This window comes from Monodelphis domestica, chromosome 3 (genome assembly GCF_027887165.1).
Source record: "Monodelphis domestica isolate mMonDom1 chromosome 3, mMonDom1.pri, whole genome shotgun sequence".
Classification (NCBI taxonomy): Eukaryota; Metazoa; Chordata; class Mammalia; order Didelphimorphia; family Didelphidae; genus Monodelphis; species Monodelphis domestica.
Window position 1 is genome coordinate 15,392,880 of NC_077229.1, and position 24,973 is coordinate 15,417,852.

Consider the following 24,973-nt stretch of genomic DNA (forward strand, 5'->3'; position numbering starts at 1 on the left):
GGTTCCTGGGGCTCTTTGCTTCTGGTCATGACTTGGTGGAGTGGCCTTTTTGAACAGGTAGATTAGCCATGGGCATGTGGTTTTATTTTGTTACCTTTTTGTTATTTCTAATGATTGTTAATAAATCTTATAAAATATATTTAAATTATTGCATGTTTATTTTAATTTTTATACTCTCAGGCCTGTGCTGCACCCGTCCCATGCTCTCATGACTAAAGGAGGGCAGTAGAGAGGGGTACGCATCTTAGATGGTCTCTTACCTTTAAGGAACTACAATGGCTGGAACACAGAACAATGCCTGAACCTTTTCTTACTGACCTCAACCCATCTTTAGCATTGATTTTCAGAGGTCTTTTGCCAGGCCTGTCTTAGGGCTCCTTTCCAGCATGATTCAGGAAATGCATCTTGAATACTTTCTATGTGTATAGTATCTACATTTGTATCTCTAGTGCCTGGCATACAGCAGGCACTTCATGTACGCTGGGTGACTAATTGAACACAGGACTCTAGCTAGATGCCAGAGAAAGCCCCCAAAGGTACACCATAGCTGTAAGTTTTTGACAAAAAGTTTTATTTATAATAGCAATAGCTTACACATAAATATATATTTATATAAATATATATTACAAAGCTATATAATAAAAATATATAATAGTAATAGCTTACACACAAATATTAGTAGATATAATTAGAATATGTAACATATATGTATGTATGTGTACATATGTATGTATGTATGTGTATATTGTGAATCTTAAAATCTCTCAGACCTTAGAAGGTAAAGGTTAAGGTTATTCCCCATTTAAACAATGGAGGTACTTGATCAGGAATGTATTGAGGATTTTACATTACTCCACCCATACTTAGGCATACCTTAGGAGAAGATAAAGTTGTAAAACTCCTTACTGAATAATGAAAAAATACTTAACCCATACTTATAGTGAGGCCAAGCTCTTAAGCGAGGTCTATTTTTAGATCTAATACAAAAGGGTGCTAAGTACCTATGAAGGTCAAATTAATCACTAAAAGGTCAGGCAACTTGCAAACTTGCAAGGGACAAGCTTAACAAAAGAGGTATGAAGTTTTAGTCTACCCAGAGAAGTTGAGAACTAAAGAAGATGGGAGGTGACTTGGGAGAAAATTTTCTTTAAAAGGAGGTCAGAAGGCCTCTGAACGAAGTTCAGCTTGCTAAAGCTGAATTGGAGGTCAGGAGTTAGAGGAGACTGCTGGGTCTCTCTCTGTCTCTCTCTCTCTGTCTCTCTCAGTGGCTGAACTTAGTTCAGCTCGAGCTAAACTGGAGGGTCTCTTTGAACACTAGAGTTTTGCCTGGAACAAAATCTTGTGGTGAGTGATTAAAGACTGACTTAGTTTTCTCTCTTAAGGAGAAAGGCCAAGGCCATTGGCCTAGGCCCAAGCCCTTTTCCTACTATTTCCTCTTACTCTGTCTCTCTCCTTTTCTTAATTCCTTAATTTGTATTAATTAAAATCTCCATAAAACCCAGCTGACTTGAGTATTTCAGATTTGGGAATTTTTCCCATGGCAACCACTTATTTTTGATTTCACTCAAGACACTGTCTTGAAACCATATTTTCGCGGTCACAGTTTATGACAACCACTCTTTTGTCTGTAACAGTTTATGGCTGACCACAAAGGTTGTGACGAAAAACCCCTCAAAATTTCTGTGAAATCTCTTTCCTTTCTCACTTTATTACTTGCTCTGTCAGTCTACAGCTGTAAGAGCGGGTGAGTAAAAAAACATTTTGATTTCTCCTTAAATAGAACACAACCATTTTAAATCTTAGCAACAGGGCACTAAGGTCCTGGCTAGGAGAGCTGTTTCTAAATCTCTTTCCTTTAGGGAACAACTGCCTAGATTAGAATTAAAGGAAACCTGGGAAAAGTTTTGGCCTTGTCCTGCTTCCCATGTGTTTACTTTAGAAATATAGAGTTACAGCCAGTTCAGAATTTAGTTAACCACTGGCTTTTCAGTAAATACTTTGTTCTTTTTTTAATACAAGCATTGGTCTGCAACTTACTTAACAGCTGGCTCATCAGCTCCAAAATTCATCCTATTCTCTTATATTTCCTTTCCTTTATTTTCTTCCCTTGGAAAAAACAAACAAACCCTTTTCTTCTGTCTTAGAACCAATATTAAGTACTGGTTCCAAGGCAGGAGAGTAGTACCGGCTGGGCAATGGGAGTTAAGTGACTTGCCCAGGGTTCACAGAGTTAGGCAGTATCTGAGGTCACATCTGAACCCAGTACCTCTCTAGTCCTGGCTTTTCTTACCTATCTTGAAGAATAAGGTGAGAGGAAAGAGTTTATTCAGCACCAGTTTTCCAAGTTTGAATCTATCAGCTTCTAGACCCTGACTTGTTCTCTCTTGCTCAAAACCCCAATACAGGTTCTTATCCTTTCTTTATTATCCTCCTCTACAAGATCCAGCCCACTTGGTTAGAATGTGCCTTTCCTATAATGAATATCCATTAATCTCCACTTTTATTCCACCATCTCCTCCAAACCCCCAGACCCCTCCTCCTCTTTCTACTAAGTGAAATGTCCTTCTGCCCAACTCTTCCGTCCTTGGACTAGGTGAGACTTGTGTTGCCCTTCCTTTCTGATTGTACACCCCAATTATGTAATGTAATGTAGTTCCGCCCTCCCCTCCTCTTTAATGATATCTGAGAACCATAATCCCCAGGAGCTGATGAGCTCACCCAGAGACAAAGGATAGCAGGAGGGGAGAAGGGCCTGAGGAAGGCTCAGAAGAGGAACTGACAAGTGGCTAGAGGTGACGAACCTCCTTCCTGCCAGTGATCACAGCTGGCGTCCATCCAGTCCTTCAAGGTTGGATATTTCACGGACTTACGTCCTCCTTCCTGAGAACCATGTTGGATACATCAGAAAACAGAATTCTACGAGATGAGGTTAGAGAACTCTAAAGGGAAGGTGGAATCACCGAAGGCCTCCTGGAGGAAGCTGGCAGGTGATGGGCCGGAGGACCAGGGAAAAGGGTTGGAGCCAAGCGACAGAAATTCAGGAGTGGCCTCAGGCTTAAAGGAAAGAAGAGGTGTGAGCACAGCAGGAGGGCTCTAAGGCACAGCGACGCAAGCAGAGGTGACCATTTGCCGCCTCACTACCTTTCCCAGCAACCCTTCCGGTTGTATGATGTCACTTCCTCCCTAGCAACACAGCACGGGAAACTGATCACTTCCAGGTTTCGGCCTCCTGCTGTTTGCGGCCGCTTCGCCTTCTCTCTCGTCGCCTCAGCGCGGGCTCCAGCTCAGCCCGGGCCAAGGCGTGCCCAGCCGGAGACCGAGGTAGGGCTGAGCGGGGTCCGGGATGCGGAGGGAAGCGCGAACTCGCACACAATACCTTTCCGGTTCAGGAGGTGGAGTCAACGCAACCGCGCTTGCGCTCTCCTCTTGTCTATCTGCCCGACCACTTCCGCCAATTGGCGCATTTATTGGCCAGCGCGCGGGTGGGGCTATATCTGTAGCCCAATCAGGCGCTGCCGCCTCCACTTGCTCTGATGCTCTTCTCTTGTGAGCTCCCCCCTCCCTCAGTGCTTCCTCTGAGTGCTCTTCCCTCCCAAGACCTTCCCATTCGCCCCTTCCCTATTCGCTCCGGTACTGCCCCTCCCACTTGAGCTCGGTTGGAGGCCCATCAGCCTGCAATCAGCCCACACTAGCACAATAGAGGGCCCAGTCACTGAGGAAATAGACAAGACTACAAGCAGTTACTAAACGCCTACTTAAGTGCTGGACTCGCGCCATTTTGGAACCAGCCCCCACACGGTCTCTGAAGGTCCCAAGGCAAATAAGAAAGACCTCGTCACCTGGGGAGGGGAAGCGTGTAACAATGAGGAGGATGAGAACAGAGAGCATCCCAGGAAGCATCACATCCATTATCTGCTGTGGTGCTGGGGAGTATGCACTGCTGCTCTCTCCCTCATTGCCTGTCAGGCTGCCCCGCCTATCCGAATTTGGTCACATACTCCCTAAGTCCATCGTTCAATGCCCATGCCGCCCAGCTGCCTCCAGGTGGTCAATGATGAGTGCAGGTGTAGCCCATATAAACCCAGTAATAGGAGCATCGAGGTCCGGGAAGCATCCAAAGCCAAAGCTTGGGGAAGGGAGATGGCTGCAAGGGTCTCATGGAAAGCAGCTCCGATTGAGGGGTCAGTGCCTGGGGACCCCGTGCCACAGCAGGGCCAGACTCAAGCCTCAGCACTACCAGTTTGGTCACTTTTCCTGGAGAGTCAGTTGAAGAGGGCAGAGACCAGATAGTATAGTCAGTCTGGGCTTGAGTAGTTGGCCTGGAGAAAAGGGGATGGATATGGGGCATGTCCCTTCTCTGGGTCCTCCAGAATATCTTCCTGCAGCCACTGGGCCCCAGCCGTTAGCCCAATGCTTGTCCTTCTCTCATTTCCCCAATCTTTTCCCCTTCCTTGTGTAAAAATGAAAATTAAATCTCAATAATAAAAATAATATATTTTAAAGATTTATTAATGATCATTAGAAATAAAGAAATAATCAAATCAAAGAGAGCAAGCCAAGAGGACTTCCCCACTAATATTCTCTTTCTACAGGAAGTCAGTGGGCTCCTAGAAAATGTAGTTCTATTTTAGGGTAACAGATTTTCACTCATACATTCTCCCCTGAGATCCATGGAAGACTGGCCTCTCCAATGGATCTGGTAAACATAATCAACTTTTAAATTACAATAATTTGGGGATAAAAGGGAAAAAGAACAAAACCAGTGATTGCTAGGCGCATTGACAAAAAGCCAGTTAGGGGGCAGTCCCCTTCTGCATAAGAGTATACATACAAAAACGAATGCATTCAACCCCACACAGTTCAAATCACCACATCCCAAAGTTCACTCCATCTTCTGGTGCAACATTTGGTCTGTGGAGGCGTCTTCATGGTGCCTTCTCCAAACAATTCACTTTTCTGGATTTGGAGAGGTAGCATTTTCTTAACCTGAAATTACTCTCAAAAAGGATTTAAACTTTGCATTTTAGAATAATTATACATTCTCCCCTGAAGAAGGTATTGAAAAATACAGGGATCAGTCATGGATGCATGGTTGAGTTATGAGGTATATGAATCAATTGTCAAGAGAAATAAAAAACATCAAAAAAATACAAATAAAAGAAAAAAAAACTTCTGGATGAAATATAGATTATCAAAGTCTTATGTGAAAAAATTCTCAGTAAGGGAAAATAAACCTATAACCGGTCCTTGAATCAGGGCCCAGTTAAAGTAATTTCTATCCCACAAGTCTGTAGGACAAATACAATAATATTTCACTTACTCAATTGTAGCCAAGACATCAGAAAGTTGCCATACTATAAGAGAGAAAAAAGGACTAGACTTTTGTGTGATAGGGAAGTATCATTCCTTGGTCTGATTTTACCTTCACTGTCAGGGATAGGGGGATCCAGGATGATAGCCAAACTTCAGTACTTGTCTGTGAGTATTTCGCAAAGATTGTGGATACAAGGCATCCTGCACCTTAACATATGTCAAGTGCTGCACTCAAGTCTAGGCACAACAAGTCCTTTCGTATTGGACTAGAAGTTCATCAATCCTACCTGCATTGGTTTGGTCCTTTTTGACCTTGTGTTCCTTGGCACTATGCAGATTTTCATCAACCCCATTAGGATTGGTTGGTCTCTTTGACCTTGTGCTCCATAGGCACTATACAGTTGCTCTGTGCTTCTTTAGCACTGTACAGTGCTCTTTTGTATATTCCCTTCTTCTGGAATCAGACAGAATCATGAAGCAAAGTCACATAATTCTTTTATTCAGTGGCATCATTTTTATAGTCTAAAGCTTTGGAGTATACATTAATATTGGAACAAATGTATTTTAAACTTATATTACTGCAAAATAAAAAAAGTTAAAGAAAAATCTTCTCAGTACTATTGACATGTGCTTCAAATACAAAAAGAAAAAATAAAACTCAGATGCTATATTGCACATGCAAGGAAAAACAATAATAAAAAAGTTTTAAAAATAAAAAATATATAGCTTATAATCAGTGGCACACTATGTCAGCCAAGGAGAAATAGAATATAAAGGTTCCTCACTAAAAAATGAGATCCATTTCCTTTTTAACTTGGCCATGAACCATGTCAGAATAAGACAGTAATACAGTAGATTATGCACATTCAAAGAAGTACTAAAGTCCCCAAAATTCACAATAGCCCTATTAATTACAATAGCAAACAAAGCCACTATCATATTTCATATAAGCTTCTGTATGACATGAAAAAACCTTACAAACTGATGGATATTTGTCACAATTTTTAGAGATGTAGCAAATCTTTCAACCTTGGCAAATATATTTCTAAGCAAAGTAAAACTTATTTGGGTCTAGAACATTACTAAGAAATCTAGATTGTTCTGGTGTAAATAAATTAAACTGAAGAGTTTTGCAGGAGCTCTCTTTGGCCTCCTGCTTCATAGAAACACCTCGGTAGAACATTTCTTTGTTTCTCTACTTTTAATACAACATTCTTTATGATATAAACATTTAAAAATCATCTATTCAGAAACCACTAGTTAATTAAAATTATTTCTGAAGACCCATTTAAATTCTTAGCTCATTAAATTCTCCAAATGTTGTTAGCCAGGTTGAGTTCATCCATCATCAATGTGACACTTAACAAATGCAAAATGGAAGATAAAGCTGTTTATGGGATTTACAATATTTTGTTCAGTATAGTTATAGGGGAAAGGTAATCAAATATATCTAATAGTTAAAACACCATTGATTAAACTGATTCAGTGTAACAGAATAGTATTGAATACATTAATATATGAACTTAAAACAAAATTAAATTGTAAACAAAACAATCAGCAAAATACAATAAAACATAGAGACTTGCATAAAACAATGGAGTCTGAAAAGGTTAAAAATTTTCACCTCCAGTCTCTTTAAAGTTCCTTTCTCTATCTATTCAGATTCCTTTTGTCAGAGCTCTGGTATTTCCCATACTGAGGGAGAACATGGGTTTGAGGAATCTGAAAATGGACGAATCTTAGAGACTGGGCAGGCCCAAATGGCAAAGGGTTATAGGGAGATGAATTTTTCCCCTGAATCTTAAGCAAAATAATTGCAAGGATCAGTGGTAGAGAGAAAAAAAAAAAACATCCTAAAACTGGAAGCTGTTTGAAATAGGCTAGGTACTGCTCTTTCATAGAATGTGCCATGCTTGCAATTTTTACTTCCTGTTTGGAAGAATAACTTCCTTCTTCCCTTCCCCACTGAGGTAAAACGCTAAAGAGCAGTTTGATTCCCCTGCCACGCAGACAGGGACACCCCGGTTTTTACCAGCTGCTCTAAAAGTGGCTCCAAGGACTCCTAGCTTCTCGGTGGCAGCAATCAGCAGCTCAGCAGAATCAATAGCAGTCGGGGCTGGGGCTGGGGATGGGGTCAGGGCAGATGCAAGAGCAGGAGCAAGCAGTATCAGCAACACCAGAGGCAGCAACAAGGAACTGAGGAACACAGGCTCAAGCAGATGGGCAAGAGAAGCTGCTTATCTCTTCTCCAGAAAGAGTCTCAAACTAAAAACAGCTGGGCCTGTTTTTAAAAACAGCCACTTTTAGGGAGGGCAACCAGGCAAAAAGCAGGGAAATAAGAAAAAAAACCCAGCAGGAGTAGGGCAGCAGCTCCAGTAGAGTTCAGAGTTCATGAGGGGGGTAGGAAAGGGGGGGGGCAAAAAGCCATGGCAGGAGAAATGTGCCTTAAAGATTAGTTTTGCTTTCTCTCTCTCTTCTATCTCCCTCTTATGTTTAAATATTGTAGTTTTCCTCTTAGAAGGTGAAATATTTTATACACTTGTAATTAGAAAATTTTTAGGGGTATAAGATGGTTATGTTAGATGATCAGTTGGGGAGACTAGTCTCCTAATGATCATCAGGGGGGATTGTGAAGATTAAATTTAATTCTCCTATGGTTGTGAAGATTAAATTGTAACCCCTGCCTATTTTTAGATTTAATCACCAAAAGTGTAAACACCCTACTTATAGTTATCAGGAGATCTGCCCATTTTTAGATTTAATCACCAAAAGTGTAAACATCCCACTTAATCATTTAGTGGGACAGGTCTGTGACCCACATGTGCAATAATGGGTGACGAATCAGAATCAACTGACCCTAAGCAAGGCTTTAGACTATGATTTGTCCATATAAAAAGTGGAGGAAGGCATAAGAAGTGACACAAAAGAAAGTGTCTTTAAAAGGACCTTTCTGTGAGAGATAATTCTTCATTCTTTGGAGTTGAGGCTGAAGAAGAATCTGCTGACTGGACCTGAGATTCTATTCCTGGTGAGACTGTTCTTAAATCTCTTCCTTTAGACTGACACATGGTGAGTGAAAAAGTTGACTCCTTTCTTGGGTTTTCTGAAGAGACTAGCCTCAGGAGAGACCTACCTCTTGAGAGAGACTTCCCCATGTCCTCAGCTTTGCTGAGGCCTCTCTAGCTAAGGATTAACTCTTCCAGCCCAGGTTGATCCAGGGACCAGGAGTAAATTACTTAGTGCTTAAGCTAGATATCTTACCCTATCCTCTCTCTGATTTCCTACTTCACTCTTTCTATGTTTTGTAAATAAATTTCTTTGGAATAAATTAAATTCCTGGTGACCCTATTTTAAATATAATCCAATCCAACCTTTTTTATAAAAAAAAAAATCCCTATTTTCCCCTTATATTTTATTGGCTGACCACATCAGTTGTGACGAAATACCCTCAATCTTTCTACTTTTCTTAACTTTTCCTTTACTTTTATGACTATCTATCCCTTCATGGTTGCCAAAAATGCAAAAATGAAAATTAAATCTCAATAATAAAAAATTATATTTTAAAGATGTAGTAATGGTCATTAGAAATAAAATAATAAAAGGAATACAAAATAAAAACACAACCACATGCCCATGGCTGATCAGCCAATTCAAAACACCTACCTTACCACCACCAAGCTCATTGTCATCAAGCCAAAGAGAACGAGCCAAGAGGACTGCCCACTCGCTAATATCCTCTGTCTACAGGAAGTACGTAATGACAGGAAGTAGGTGGTCTCCCAGGAAATATAGTTCTTTTTTAGGGTAACAGATTTTAAATTGTATACGTGATATGTATTTTTCTTCTCCTTCTTCCTTCAAGTCCTCCCCTTTCCCATCTTTGACCCCTTTGTCCTGCCTTTTTTCTTTTCTCAAATTTTCTTCCCCTTTCCTCTAATTTGTCTTTCCTTGTCTCCCTGTTATCCTTCTTCAATCTCTCATTGTCTTCCTCCTATTGCACCAAAGACCTTTAACCTCAGTCAGACATTGGAACTTGTGTGTTTTGCAAAATACTTTTTTTAATAAATGGATTTGAGAAAAACTTTTTCTTTAGAGTTCTATGTATTTTGTGAATTTCCAAATATTATTCTGAGAACTTGTCCCTAGGTTTCATTATATTGCCAAAAGGATCCATACAACAGAAAAAGGCCTGGTGCCCCTGGATTTCCCTCTCAAATCCATCCTCTGCCCAACTGTCAGAATAAAGTCCACATGGGAGCATGTCAGTCCTTTACTCAGAAGCTTTCAGTGGTTCCTTGCCTTGACAATCCTGGCCAATCTTCCTTTCCAGATTCATTTCCTCTGATTCCTTGCTTACTGAATATCCCAGCCTAACTGGACCTGGAGGGTGTTTTTAACCTTGACATTCTATCTCCTCTCTCCATGCATTTCTGCCATTCCCCACACCATGTAAACAGCAGAAAGGCTTTCACTGCCCACCTCTGCCTCTGGTGATCTTTGCCATCCTTCAGACCTCATTTCAGGAGCCAAATCTTCCATAAAATCTGTGTTCCTCTCCCCCAGTTCCTAGTGCTTTCTCTACTTTCTAAATATATATTTTTTCATATCTACATATATGTTGTATTCCCTTGTAGAATGTAAGCTTCTTGAGGTCAGGGACTGCTCTGTTTCTGGGTGCTTCCTTTGGATTTGTTGAATAAATGGAATGTTTGAACTCCTTCATGAGTTCCATCTAGTCTCTCTCTATCCAGGAAACATGCTAGGGTTTCTAGGCCTTGGGTCTAGACAAGCCAGGGCCAGTTCCTCTAAAGTCTCCTCTTTGCTCCCCAGGGCTGACTCAGGCTGAAGATTCTGTTTCAGAAGCATTGAGCAAAGCTATGGCCTTTCTCCTGCCACTAAGGGCTCACCAGGTAAGCAAAAGTTTGCTTTGTTTTTCTGAAATAAATATCTTTGATTTCCAGTGAGGAATAGGTTTCCTTTCCATATTCTCTGACTCAAGAAATTGGGCCCATCAGGAGTCAGGCCAAGGTGGTGCCTTAAAGATCTTTTGTCCAGTCCCCTTTCCCTTTTTACAGAAGAGAAAACCAAGACTCAGGAAAGGGAAGTGACTCATCCATGGTCACACAGGTCATAAGCAGCAGAGCCAGTAACTCTAGCCCTTTTCACTGTCCTGGGATACTTTCCCATAGGATATTTCCTCCTTGTCATCTGGTTGATTCTCCCTGTCTTCACTCTGGTTTGGTTAGATTGGAACCATTTACATTTAGAATTTCTCAAAGTATAGTGTTCATCCAAGTATATTTTTTTCTGACATTGATTTCCATTGATTTTGAAATTCTCTTTTCATCTTTGACCTGTTTTATGGACCAGTTGTTTTTGATATCTGATATCATAGGTTTTATCCTGGCTGGTCAGTCTCTATTTTATCCTGCAGTTTTTTCTGACCCATTACATCATTGATTTGTTGGGTCTGTTCTTTTCTTTTTTAAAACCCTTACTTTCCATTTTAGAATTAATACTTTGTATCAGTTCCAAGGCTGAAGAGCAGTGAGGGCTAGGCAATGGGGATTAGGTGACTTGCCTAGGATCACATACCTAGGAAGTGTTTGAGGTCAGATTTGAACCCAGGACCTCCAATCTCTAGACCTGGCTCTCCCTACACTGAGCTGCCCAGCTGCCCCTGGACTGTTCTTATTTTCTAGGAATTTCTCACATTTATCATTTCCTGCTTTAATATGTTTCCTTCTGTTTCTTTCCTCCAGAGCTCTTTCATTTTTTTTTGTCTTTTGCATCACATAATCCTTTCAGAAAATCCAAATAGTTTTCCTTTGAGGCTTGAGTTTCATTGGTTACATAGTGGGGAGCTATACAATAATTTTTGATGTTGGTCAAGGTATTTTTAGGTTTCCTCATCTTGCCAGCTTTAGTCCCCTGGGTAGAATTTTGTGCCTAAGCCAGGACCCTCCTGCCCCCAGTGGCACTTTTGAGTGTTGTAGTTGTCTTGGGTCTCACTACAGGTCTCTTGGATTCCTCCATGTCCTGGAATAGTTTGACACCCCCATTTATGGCCCCTCCTGAAACAGTGGCTGTGTATGGAAAAAGGGTGTGTCTGAATGACTAGGCTGGAAAGCTAGGCTTGCTGTCTTCAAGCACTTGGCAAGTTATTGTGTAAAAGAGGAATTCAGTTTGTTTCTATTGGCAGAAGAAGAGCCAGAGGCAGCCCTGAGGTCAATTTAGACCCAAGCTGGTGGGTCCCCCCTCATTCCATGAAGGTCTTTCTTCTGGCACATTCCAGACCATCCTTTTGGCTTAGGTGACCCTCCAGACCTCCCATGAATGCTTGCATACCATGTTGTGTCAGAAGACGACTCAGTTGTCCCTGAATCAAAAGTAAGCAGAAGCCGCTCATCCCTTTGGTGATGTGCCCCAGTCTAGTTACAACCCATAGTGGGAGCTCTCCAGTACTGGACATGGAGCCCTTGGGATCTTCACTTTTCCTCCCAGGGCCACAGGCCACATAACTCTCACCTGGAACCTACCAGTGTATCTGCTGTTGCAGGAATCTGTGACATTCAAGGATGCGGCCGCGGACTTCACCCAGGAGGAGTGGGGGCACCTGTGCCCCTCTCAGAAGAGTCTCAACAAGGAAGTGATGCTGGAGAATTATAGGAACTTGGTCTACCTGGGTAAGGAGGGATTCCCAGGCCCTAGAATCTGCCCTTTGGGCAGGTTTTACTTCCTTTACTCCGTGATGGGGGTCATTGCGAGTGCTTTCGTCCTCAACACTGATTTGCCCTTCTGGCCTGGGCCAGTTCTCCCCTCCACAGGCAGCCTGGCGCCCCCACTCCAAAACTCTCCCTCCAGCACCAGAGAGGGAAGTTGGCTGCCACCAAGGCCAGCTCTTGTGAGGGCACTTCTGGGAGGCCCACAGACCCCAGGAAAGGGATTCTGCACTTGGTAGTGGGCACTTCTGCTGCCTCCTCTGGGCTCTTCCTCAACATCCCAGGGCAGTTGCTCAGACATCTGAAATGTTTCCCTCGATGTCGTAGGGCCTGGGTCACGTCAACAGATTTTCTTTGGCCTTGTGACCCGTTTTCCTGTACTTCCTAGGAATGTGCCCTCCAGGTCTTGCTGGCACGTCGGTTTGTCCCCAAAGAGAGACGGGATGGGAATTCCATTTGGGGGGTCTCTCTAAAGCCAGCACTTTCCCATTTCCAATGAGCAGGACTGACCGCCTCCAAACCAGATGTGATTTACCAGTTGGAGCAAGTGGAGAGTTCTTGGGTGCCTGAAGGAGAGGCCCCAGCAGCCAGCTGTCCAGGTGAGCGAGGGAAAGCCAGGGAGGTTGGTTCTTGCAGACAACATCACAGCACGCTGTGAAACCATTGGGAGAGCCTCATGTGCACACCTCACGGCCACAGGGGCAGCTCTGACCACCTGCCCTGCCGAAGGGCCTCCCATTGCCCCCAGGGGCAGTCCCAGTCCCTCTGTCAGACCCTGGAAGAGCTTCCCAGAAGGCCTCCAGCCTTCCTCCCCCTCAGGCTGGGCCACATACTTCATGTCTGCCACTCCGTGCCTTTCCATTGGCTGCTCCTTGTGTGAGAAGCTCTTCTTCCTCCCCCTGCTTCTTGGACCCCCCGATTCCCCCCGCCATTAGGGCTCCCCTCTCTGAGCCCTCCTGTTCATTTGTCTTCTTTTTCCTTAGCTTGTGTACAAGTGGCCTGGGAGCTCCTGGGGGGCAGAGATGATCTCCTTAGCACATGGCAAGCATGTAGGAAATGCTTGTGGCGGAATAGATTTGACTGCCTTCAGGTGTCCCAGAGGACCATTCCCCATTTCTTCCAGTCCTCGGAGGCCCCCCTCTCAGCAGCATCCCTCCTTCCCTGCTTTCCCTCATTTGTTCATTTGACTTCCTGGCCCTCAGTTAGCGTCTGGCTGTTCTGTGCCAGGCCCTGCCGTCAGCATGGTGGGGACACATACAAAGGACAAGCCAATCCTGTCCCCAGGGAGGGATAAGAACTGCACAGAGGGGCAGTGACTGGGGGTGGGGGTCCCAGAGATTCTTCTGGAAGGGAGAGGGGGAGTTCTGTGAGGACGGAAAGCATTCCAGACCCAGACGCAGGGACCTCGGGGAGAGCAGGGAAAGGCCAGCCTGCTGGAACCCCAGAGAATAGGCCAGGCCACTGGGCACAGGGCGCTGCGTGAAGGGGTGGCGGGCTGGTGTATCCATTGGAATCTTGAACCCTGGGGACTGATTTCCCACAATTCTCTTTGCCCTTTCGTGGATGTGCATCATTCCACTGATTGAGGTTTTTAGGGGGGGGTTTGACCACACTCGTGCTCTCTCTCTAGCTAGAGCCACGTGGAGGTGGGGAGCAGCTCCCTTGGGTTCTCTAGCTTCCACTTTCCCTTTGCTTCAAGTTGAATTTAATAAATCGTATTAAATATACTACTTGGAGTACTGGATAGTAATTTTAATCTTTACACTGGCCAGGGACTGTGTAGGTATCTGGCCTTTATTCTGATCGAGGCTTGTAGCATCGGGTCAAGAACTTCAACACTCAATACTGGAATAACGTTGGAGACTTACTACTAACTTATTTATGTTGAACAATTTCCATTCAAGGGTCTGGCAGGCTTTTGATTTCGTCCGTTCCTCCCCTCCTGCTTTGTGCCGTTTGTGTGCTTTCTCTCGTGTTTGTTTCTCCAGATTTCTAGTATTCCTCATGCCTTCTTGGCATTAGGGATGGCCCAGACTTGTTACAGCATCTGTGTGGGGAACTCCCTCCACTCTCTTGTAACTGATGGCCTTGGGAGAGCCCAGAGAAATTAAGTGATAGAACCCACAATCTCACTTTTCAGTCCCCCTTCAATAGGAGATGTGAATTTGCAGATTGGAAGGACAAGCCGGAACCTCATTTCAAAACCCAGAAATAGAAATCATTCAGTATGTTAGACATAAATCTTCTCCTCAGCCTCCGTGTGTCTCTAAGGCAAAGTCATAGATAGGTTTGTAAGCTGCCTTGTTCAGGGCTTCCATCCCCAGGAGAATGACTGATTCTCTAATGTTCGATAGCTGGGTTTCCTTTGTGATCCTCTCCATTTTACCTTATCACTCTTATCCTGAGAAGGGGTCAGTGAGCTTCCCAGACTGCCCTGGGGGTCCAGAACCCAAGAAAGGTTCAGAAGCTCCATGTGGAGTGAAAAAAAAATCACACCCTGATAATAAGGAACTTCATAGATTTCAGATTTCCTCGTGCCATCAGCATTTATCTTTAATTAGACTGCAGAATTGAGCACAATCATCTCCATTGTCCAGTTTTGCCTCTGTTCAGCAGAAGCCTTCTCCTTCGACTGTTGACCATCCCCTTTCTTCTTTATACTTACTTTAACTTTATTTATTTATTTTTTAAACCCTTACCTTCCATCTTGGAGTCAATACTGTGTATTGGCTCCAAGGCAGAAGAGTGGTAAGGGCTAGGCCATGGGGGTCAAGTGACTTGCCCAACTTACATTAACTTTAACAAAACAGTGGCTTCAGTTCTCTTTCGGCTCTTACATTCCATGGGAATGTCTTTCTTCTGTGTTTCTTAGGGTTATAAGTGGGGGGAAATAGGCTTTTATTTAGTTGAAGGCAGAGTACACCTTTTGATTCTACTTTCTGCCTACTACAGTATTTTTTTGTTCTTAAATGACAGAAATAACCAGTAAGGCTTGCATATGCCACGTGTTCAACAATCACCAAACCCCAGGAGGCATGATGGGTTCTTTTCCACCTTGTGCTATTTCAAATAAAACTGCTATGAATATTTTTGTAGTAAAAATTCTGTTTCTTTCTGTAATATCCTATGTCAGAAGGATCATAAAAGGGTTTAATGATTTGCATTCATTGCTACCAGCTGAATGGCACCATGTTACTTTGCAAAAAAGTGACATTCATTTAGTCAGTCAATCAGCAAATATTTTTAAATTTTTCTTTATTTTATTCCATTACTAAATCTACACATGAGTTTTCCATGGTTCCATGATTCATGTTGTCTCCCTTCCCTCTTCCCTCCCCTCTTCCAGAGCCAAAAAGCAATTCCACTGGGTTATACATATATTATCACTCAAAACCTATTTCTGTATTATTCATTTTTATAATAGAGTAGTTTTAAAAAACCAAAGCCCCAAATCACATGCCCATATAAACAAGTGATAAATTATATGTTTTCTTCTGTGTTTCCGCTCCCACAGTTCTTTCTCAGGATATGGATAGCATCTTTCTCACAAGTCCCTCAGAATTGTCCTGGATCATTGCACTGCTATTAGTAGCATCCCACAATGTTTCAGTTACTATGTATAATGTGTTTTCCCAGTTCTACTCATTTCACTCCATATCATTTCATAGAGGTCTTTCCAGTTCTTATAGAGATCCATTCCTTTCAGCTGTGAGGGGGGTAAAGAGGTTATTTTTTGAAGGGTTGAACTGGATTATTTAAGAGTACGGTTGCCAGGAATTTAATTAATTCCAAAGAGATTTATTTACAATTTATTTACAAATTGTAGAAACAGAATAAGGTAAGCTATCTAGACTAAATACTAAGTAATTTATCTCCAGCCCCCTGCCTCAACCCAGACAGGGAGTTTAGTCCTCAATCAGATAGGCCTCGGCCCTTGTAGCCCAGGACCTAGAGAAGTCTTTTCAGAAAAATCCATCAGTTAAGAGTCAGCTTTTCACTCACCATGTGTTAGTCTAAGGAACAAGGTCTCAGGTCCACTCAGCAGATCCTTCTGCCCTTCTTCACCAGCCTCACCTCGAAAGCATGAAGAATTGAATCTCTTCAGGAAGTTGTCACTCCCTTTTAAAGACATTTTCTTTTGTGTCACTTCCCGTGTCTTTCCCTAATTTTTACATCTACCAATCACAGTTGATGCTCTGCTCTAGGACTGCCTAGGCAGTCAGTTGTTTCTTTTTTTTTTAAACCCTTACCTTCCATCTTGGAGTCAATACTGTGTATTGGCTCCAAGGCAGAAGAGTGGTAAGGGCTGGGCAATGGGGGTCAAGTGACTTGCCCAGGGTCACATAGCTGGGAAGTGTCTGAGGCCAGATATGAACCTAGGACCTCCCATCTCTAGGCCTGGCTCTCAATCCACTGAGCTACCCAGCTGCCCACCAGTCAGTTGATTCTGATTCATCACTCACTATTGCACATGTGGGTCACAGACCTCCCACTCAATGATTGAGATGTTTACACATTTGGTGATTAGGTCTAAAAATGGGCAGATCTCCATACTCAACTTTTAAGTTGGGTGTTTACACTTTTGGTGATTAAAATCTAACTATAAGTAGGAGTTACAATCTAATCTTCACAATCAGGGGACAGTGAAATAATTTCATTGTTATAATCAGGGGAGAGTTAAATTTAATCTTCACACAGCACCATCACCAATAGATACAATTTGTTCAGCCATTCCCCAATCAAGGGACACCCCCTCATTTTCCATTTTTTTGCCACCACAGTTTCTTACAGATTTTGAAATCCAGATTTTTAGCAGAAACAATTACTACAAAAATTTTTTGTCTCTGAATATATTCCCTTCCCTTTTCTGGGTTCTTGCTTTTTTTGCTGAGGGAGAAAAGTCCCTCTAGAATTCTATAAAAATCAATGAATGTATAAGAATTTCCTTCTTAATAATTGCATCATATATATAATTTTTTGTTTTAAAAAATTTTAGCATGTACTTTTTATTCTCTTGGTACTTTCACGAGTCAAAAGGGAGTTTGTTGAGAATGAATCGAATGTAGAGGGGAGTCAGACCCAAGATGGTTGACTCCTACTCTCATTTTACTTCTCCTGAGTGAGGCCACTGAGAGATGCTGCATATGGACCCCCTGATGTGAAAAGGTAATGAGGAGTTGAAGGGATCTCTCTCCTATCAGACAGACCTGGAGATAATCCCAGATTCCCTGGCAAAGAGAGGAACCAGAGATAAACTTCCCCGGTGACCTCACCGGGAGAGTTATGATGGCTCCTTATTAAAACTGGTTTCAGATACTTCCTCTAGGCTCCCAGGCAAAATCACTCAATAGATGATCTGACTGCAAGTTAAAGGTTTTATGATAGATAAAGGGCAGGTAGGGGAGGTGGAAAGAGTGACTCGGTGTCCTTGTTTCTTAAACACGGTCTTTCCCCCAGGGCACTGTATAGTGGGCCTGAGTTTCTCCATCCCGAACCCAAACTAAAGTTTCCCAAACTATCTATTATATATTTAACCTAGGTAATGGCAAAACAGGTGCAAGAGGGCTGAAGTGGGATGGGGGGGAGGGGCTCTTCTCAAGAGTGAGCCCATGGCTCCCTTGCTTTGAGGGGCCTGATCTTCTTTTGTGATGTTCCTTGAGGTATCTGACTGGTGGTATTGCTATACAGAAGTTTTGAATGTTGATCCGATAGGTCTCCATTTGGTTCTTGGTGAGGTCCTCAGCAAGGAAATTACGTCCAGCTAGGTTGAGGTCCCAGCTCAAAAGCCAAGAATTCCATCTGGATCTTTCCCAGATCTCTTCTTTTCTCCCAGGATGCTTTGCTCTCTAACTGACGTAGCTGTCATTCAGACTCCTCTTGCAAAATTCTATCTCTTCCCTCCTGCACCCTTCCTTATAGTTTGCTCATTGACCCATTGGCAACTTCCCATTATATACAATGTGAGATTATATACAATGAGAGAGTAACTTGACTACACAGTTTTTAAAATTAACTTTATCAACTAGTGATTTTCTTGCCAATTCTGTCATAATCTTGGATTTGTAAAACCATTTGCCTTATATTCTCATTGAGATGATCTTGTCTAACCATTGATGTCTTTTTCTAACTCTTAACAAATACCAGATAGTTTGGTAAAAATTGCTTCCTATAGAGTTATTTGAGATGTAGACAGGTAAGTCCCTTTCTCCTTTTCCCATCTTCCTGCTTCCTCTTAATATTCCTGACCACTCGTTCTTTCACATACATTTTTGTTATTTCTGTTTTAAAAACCCTTTTGTCATGTCATTTTTTCAGAAACTTTTATTTGGTTGGCAATAATCATATCTAAAAATGAATTTTATAATATAGCAGAACTGTCCTTGACAATGAGACAGCATGATAAAAGTTGACTGCCATCTTGGGCACCATCATGGAGTAAAAGCCCTTGGTTCAAGTCCTGGTCATCTGTCCAGATGTGTTCTTAAGAGAAGTATTCAAGTACTCTGACATTTAGTTTTCTTATGGAAAATGGAATGATGACCAACCTTTCTGTTTTCACTAGGTTATTTTGAGGAGCAGTGTCATCACAGCATATCATCTGTTCCATGTTTTAAAGTTTGACAGTGATTTTTCTGGATGGATAAAGCAGAAGTAGGGTTAAGTCAGGGATTAGTTACTTTTTAAATTTCTTTCAGATTTTGAAACTACACAGTAATTTCCAGAACTGGACTTTTTTATGGAAGTATCATCTCATGAGGGATTTCTAACACATGATCCTTGTGTCTCTCCTTTGAGAGAGGGCTTAGAATGTGATTCCTGGCAAGAGAAGCCTTGGAGCAATGAAGGAAAGAACATTTCTGAGTATCATGAATGTGAAAAGACCTTCTAGGGTCATAAAAGACTTTCTGAACATCAGAAGATTACTACCAGAAAGAAGACTAATGAATATAAGCAGTGTGGGAAAGCCTTTTATCAGAAGTCAGGACTAAGTGACCATCAGGGAATTCATACTGGAGAGAAGCTTTATATATGTACTAAATGTGGGAAATCCTTCAGCTGCAAGTCAGCCCTTTCTTCCCAATACCAAATTCATATTAGCGACAGACTTTATGACAGTAATATTTGTGAGAAAGTCTTTCATCAGTGGTCAGGACTTACTGAACATCAGAGAAGTCATACAGGAGAAAAACCTTATGAGGGTCAAGAATGTGGGAAGACTTTCTGACAAAATGTACACCTTAACGGCCATCTGAAAATTCATACTCAAGAGAAGCCTATGACTTTACTAAATGTGGGAAATCCTTCAGCTGCAAGTCAGCCCTTTCTTCCCAATACCAAATTCATATTAGCAACAGACTTTATGACTGTAATGTTTGTGGGAAAGTCTTTCATCAGTGGTCAGGACTTACTGAACATCAGAGAAGTCATACAGGAGAAAAACCTTATGAGGGTCAATAATGTGGGAAGACTTTCTGACAAAATGTACACCTTAACGGCCATCTGAAAATTCATACTCAAGAGAAGCCTATGACTTTACTAAATGTGGGAAATCCTTCAGCTGCAAGTCAGCCCTTTCTTCCCAATACCAAATTCATATTAGCGACAGACTTTATGACTGTAATGTTTGTGGGAAAGTCTTTCATCAGAGGTCAGGACTTACTGAACATCAGAGAAGTCATACAGGAGAAAAACCTTATGAGGGTCAAGAATGTGGGAAGACTTTCTGACAAAATGTACACCTTAACAGCCATCTGAAAATTCCTACTCAAGAGAAGCCTATGACTTTACTAAATGTGGGAAATCCTTCAGCTGCAAGTCAGCCCTTACTTCTGTAAACGTCAAAACTGTAAGGATAATTTTAGTCTTTTGACTTAAAATCTCAATAAGTGGTCACCATGGGAAATTCCCAAATATGAAAATACCCAAGTCAGCTGGGGATTTATAGAGATTTTAATTAATATAAATGAAGGAATTAAGGGAAGGAGGGAGAGAGAGAGAGAGAGAGAGAGAGAGAGAGAGAGAGAGAGAGAGAGAGAGAGAGAGAGAGAGAGAGAGAGAGAGAGAGAGAGAGAGAGAGAGAGAAAATTTAAACTTCTCTGGCTCAGGTTGAGCCACGCAGTAGTTAAAGGCCTTGGCCAAAGTGGCCTCCCTGAGCCTAAGGGAAAGAGGAACCACGAGACCATCTCCAAGCTCCACTGAATTCCAAACTCAATTGCCTCCTGACTTTTTACCCCTTCCTTTTAAATAAATTTTCTCTTATGTCATTTCCCCTAAATTTTCATGTCTACCAATCACAGTAGACACTTTTTTCCAGGACTGCCCATTCTTAGTTCTCATCTTCTTTGGTTCTCACCTTCTCTGGTTAGATTATATCTTCTGAGTACTTCACACCTCTTTGTTAAGCTTGCCTTTTGTAAGTTACTTGACCTTTTGTGATTAATTTAACCTTTACAGGTACTTAAGACCTTTTTGTATTAGATCTAAAAATAGACCTATCTTAAGGTTCTAGCTTCACCATAAGGTATGAGTTAAGTACCTTCATTGTTCAATCAGGAGTTTACAACTTTATCTTCCCCTAAGGTATGTCTAATTAGGGTGGAGTAATTTTAAAAGTTCCCAATACATTCCTGATTCTTGTTAGACCAAATATCTCCATTGTTACAATAAGGGAATAGCTAAACCAAATCTTCTAAGGTACAGTCTGAGTAGTTTTTAAGATTCACACTTCCCATTACAGACTTCATATTGGTGCTAGGCCTTGTGAATGTAAGGAATGTGGGAAGGCCTTTCATCTGAGGTTAGGACTTGCTGAACATCAGAAATTCACACTGGAGAGAAGCCTTAGGAATGTAAAGAATGTGGGAAGGCCTCCTTAAGCTCCCATCAGAAAATACACATTAGAGATAATGCTTTTGAATGTACTTTTAAGTGGAAAGTCCTTCGACCTGCAAGTCCACCCTGACTTCCCATTCCAAAACTCACTCCGGCGACAGACCTCCATGTAACAAATGTGAGAAGGCTTTCCGCCACAGAGCAGACCTTATTCAACATCAGAGGATTCATACTGGAGAGCAGCCTTATGAATGTAAGTAATGGGGGAAAGCCATCCATTAGATCACCCAACTTACTCAACATGAAAGGATTCATACTGGAAAAAACCTTTTGAACGTACTAAATGTGGCAAATTTTTTAACTGTAACTCATACCTCATTTCCCGTTATAGAATTCATATTGATGACAGACCTTATGAATGCAAAGTATGTGTTGTAAGATTAAAATTAATATCCAATAACTCCAAGTATTATATTTTATAAGGTATATTAATAATCACTTGAAATAGATGAAAAGTATAGCCTGAATAAAGAGCAGTTTCCTGGACAGTGAAAGCTGGAGAAGAGAGAGAGGGGACAGGCTCAAAGAAACCAAAAGATGAGGATGAAAGTGGGGTTCTGGGAAATGGAATCCTGGGGTACAAAATTCTAATTACACAGTGAGAAAGCCTTTTGCCGGAGCATACAACATATAGGACATCAGAGAATTCACCCTGGAGAGAAGCCTTATGAATGTAGTAAATATGGGAAGGCTTTTTAGCAGAGGGCAAAACTTAGCAGACATCAGAAAATTCATACACAAGAGAATCCTTATGGGATGTAACCAGTGTATCATCGCCTTCTGCCAGAAGGCAGGACTCATTTGACTTCTAAGAATTCATACTAGACATTATGGACATACCTTGTGGATATAAAGTTTGTGGAAGGCCTTTCTTGAGAGGAAGTGATTTATTCAACATCAAAGGGTTCACACTGGAAAGAAACCTTGTAAATATAGTCTTATGATGTAGTGTGTATCAAGAGTTGAATGGAACCATACTCTTCATTGAAAAATTTGGAATTCCAACAAAAACTGAAAAGATAAAGAAAACCCCAAGTCAATATAAACTATAGACCTCCATTCTCTAGTATTTCTGATAAAGTAAACTATATAGTCATACTGTAAACATTATAATAACCATGAAGTTATTGCTACCTGACTCCTGTGGAGCTTCTTTGAAAGTTGAGGCCAAAGTGTCTTCGTCTTTAAGCTTTACTTAGACATTAAAATGCATTTTCAAGGACATTCTGGCATCATTTGGTTATATTTCTAATCTAGCTCTAAAAATTGTCAAAGAGTAGCATCCATAAAAGAGATCTCGGGCTCTGAGCTTTTGTATACAAGTAAGGTTAGTAGGCAACTGAGACATTTTTTTAGGAGCAATTTTCTCTGGTAAAGGTCTGTTATCCCAGAAATAAGGATAATCAGTACAAATTGTTTAAGTACAAAGAACTATTCTCTAGTAGATAAATGGTCAAAGGATATGAATAGGCAGTTCTCCATCGAAGAAAGTCAAGCTGTCTCTAACAAAGAAAAGTGCTGCTTACCACTGCTGATGAGAGAAAAGGGAAGGAAAACATCTCAGAGGCTTTGCCTCATACTCATCAGATTGCAGAGATGACAAAAAATGGAAAATGGCCATTGTTAATGGGGTTGGCAAAGGACAGGCATATTAATGTACTATTGGTGGGGCTCAGTTGGTCCAACTATTCTGGAAGGCAGTTCAATCACCCAAAGTCACTAGACTTGCATAGCCTTTGACCTACCAATAAGGGGTATATATTTCCCCAAAGAGTTAGTCAATAAACATTAAGCACCAACCGTGTACCCGGCACTGTGTTAAGCACTAAGAGATCAGAAAGAGGGAGTAGAACCATACATTGGACTCGTTTCTGTATCCAGTATCCCAGCCAAGAAAACCACAAAATGGGGCTTTGAAGAGTCAGACACAACCCAACTGAAACAACTCAACAACAACAAAAGAGGTCTGTAGAGTCATTGGAATGTGACCTCAGAAGGGAAGGTGTCCATAAGTACAGAGTGATTTGGGGGCACTAGAAATGGGACAAAGCAGAATGGGCTCCTGTAGAGGGTGAAAGTGGACTTTGAATGGAACCAAGAGCCACATTTATCAAATCGATAAATTATTTTTCAATTTCATCATTATGAACCTCATGTAAATGAAAATGTATATTCTCTACATCTTCCACATCCTCCTTTACCCAAATAACACATCCTCCACCGTTCTAGCTAAGAATTCAAGCAGCCTTTCTCTATCACTGCCTTCATCTAGCTCTAGAGTCAGCTGAGCTCTTCAGTCTGTGGCTCAGTCCACACTAGAGTGGCTCACTCCAACTCTGGACAATTTCCAGCTGTGTCTTGCCCTTATTTCTCATTCCTTTGGCCTTAGTAACAAACACATCACCACTGCCTGGCATTCTCCCCTCCCTGTTAGTCCTTAAGGCAACTCAGCTGGAAGGAAAGACATGCCTCCCCACCCAAAAAACCCAAGTACATAAGACTTGCCCAAGACAGTCTATAAAATGAAGTGCAAACTCAACTGGTGCATGCCAGAAATGGCTAAGGGATTCTGGGAAGAAGCTCCTAGAATAAAGAGAAGAGTTTCCCTGGGGAAGTCCAATTTGGGATGAACGTAAAAGGATGGGTAACATTTTGACTGGTAGAAAAGAGGAAAGAGTGAAAAGTAGTGGCAGTGGGTTCAATTCAATTAAACTCAGCCAGAATGGATCTTAAATAAATATGGTTGATAGAAAGAGACTGTTACTGCTGGGAGAGTGGCCTCTAGCACCCTCCCTGGTGAATTCTCTTTTACCTGAAGGATGGGGTTCCACCTTCTGCTTTTTTATGTCTATTTATAAAAAAGGGGGGAGAGCAGAGACACAGAGAGAGACAGAGAAGTGAGGCAAGGTCCCATGAACCCTCTGAGCACCTTTTTTTGGCATTCCATTCAATTCTGATGGGAATTTTTCTAAATTTATAACACAGGATATCAAGGAAGATTGCAGAGTACATGGAGGGAAGAAAGTGAATTCCTTCAAGATCTCCAGATAAAAGCAGCAGAAACTCCAAAAAGAAACACCTTTGGGAGCCTCAAGAAAAAAAAATGATCTCTAAGGACCTGCATAAATGAAAAGAACAAAACAAAAGCATTGCTAGAATTTTTTTTTTAACTATCATTTGCTCTATGAGAAACAAAAGGAAACTCAATAAAGGAATACATCTGGTAGAATATAAACTGCTACAGGCATGCACGGTCTTGATCACTTTTATCTGTTATTTCCAGAGCTAAGGTCAGAGACTTGAACCTAGTGAACAAGTAAATAAATGAGAGAACACATGGGAAGTGCTTTGCAAATCTTTTTCTTTTTTCTTTAGACTTTACCTTCTTTCTTAGAATCAATACTATGTATTGGTTCCAAGGCAGAAGAGCTATAAGGGCTAGGAAATGGGGGTTAAGTGACTTGCCCAGGGTCACATAGGCAGATTTTAGCCCAGGACCTCACATCTCCAGGCCTTCCTCTCTATCTACTGAGCCAGCTAGTTGCCCCTCACTTTGCACATCTTAAAGCACTCAATAAATGCCAGTCATTATTGTTACCTTTTTTAATTTTAAAAAATATTTTATTTTCTCTCAATTACATGAAAAAACAATTTTTTACCTTCAATATTTTTAAAGTTTGAGTCAAATTCTTGCCCTTCATCCCTCCCTTCCCCTGAGACAGCAAACAATCTGCTATAGATTTTACATGTGTAAGATGTATTTCCATATTAAACATTCAGCATTAACTACAAATTTATCAAGGAAGTTCCCACCCCTCCAAGCCCCTTAATGTAGAATTCAGTCTCCTTAGGCTGCCGTAAAACTAGGTTTGCAAATAGCCAACAAGGGGAGCAAAGAACGGTTTCTCCACAAAATAAAGCAGTGTAAATTTTATTTTGTTTTTGTCATACTTGTAGGAGCAGGGATCCGAGGCAAGGTTGGGTCAGAACACATTATTGTTGCTCTTAAAAATAAACATTTAGTGTTTACTGACTTGAATGTCCTG

At 41.6% G+C, this 24,973-nt stretch overlaps 1 protein-coding gene across 8 annotated transcripts; it reads left to right on the top strand.

Annotated features, from left to right (window-relative positions):
- The first annotated feature begins 2,696 nt into the window (after positions 1–2,696).
- On the top strand, positions 2,697–24,270 carry LOC103099057 (zinc finger protein 90-like). Of its 8 annotated transcripts, none has more exons than XM_056821385.1 (5): positions 2,697–3,321; positions 10,144–10,223; positions 11,873–11,999; positions 12,539–12,634; positions 23,913–24,270. In XM_056821385.1, exons 2-5 carry the CDS (start codon positions 10,191–10,193, stop codon positions 24,032–24,034), a joined length of 378 nt encoding a protein of 125 aa, XP_056677363.1. In that variant the 5' UTR covers positions 2,697–3,321; positions 10,144–10,190; the 3' UTR covers positions 24,035–24,270. The 8 variants fall into 8 exon arrangements, with proteins under 8 accessions (XP_056677363.1, XP_016287986.2, XP_056677362.1 ...); XM_016432500.2 differs by lacking the exon at positions 23,913–24,270 and adding an exon at positions 13,019–13,762 and having other exon boundaries at positions 2,715–3,321; XM_056821384.1 differs by lacking the exons at positions 2,697–3,321; positions 23,913–24,270 and adding exons at positions 3,387–4,181; positions 13,019–13,762 and having other exon boundaries at positions 12,424–12,634.
- The last annotated feature ends 703 nt before the right edge of the window (positions 24,271–24,973 follow it).

What these genes read in the sequence shown, in the direction of transcription:
- LOC103099057 (XM_016432498.2), top strand. Translation starts at nt 3,863, where the DNA reads ATGAGGAGGATGAGAACAGAGAGCATCCCAGGAAGCATCACATCCATT. An exon ending in TGCCACTAAGGGCTCACCAG is followed by an intron (nt 10,224 to 11,872) that starts GTAAGCAAAAGT and finishes CTGCTGTTGCAG; the next exon opens with GAATCTGTGACATTCAAGGA. An exon ending in TAGGAACTTGGTCTACCTGG is followed by an intron (nt 12,000 to 12,538) that starts GTAAGGAGGGAT and finishes TCCAATGAGCAG; the next exon opens with GACTGACCGCCTCCAAACCA.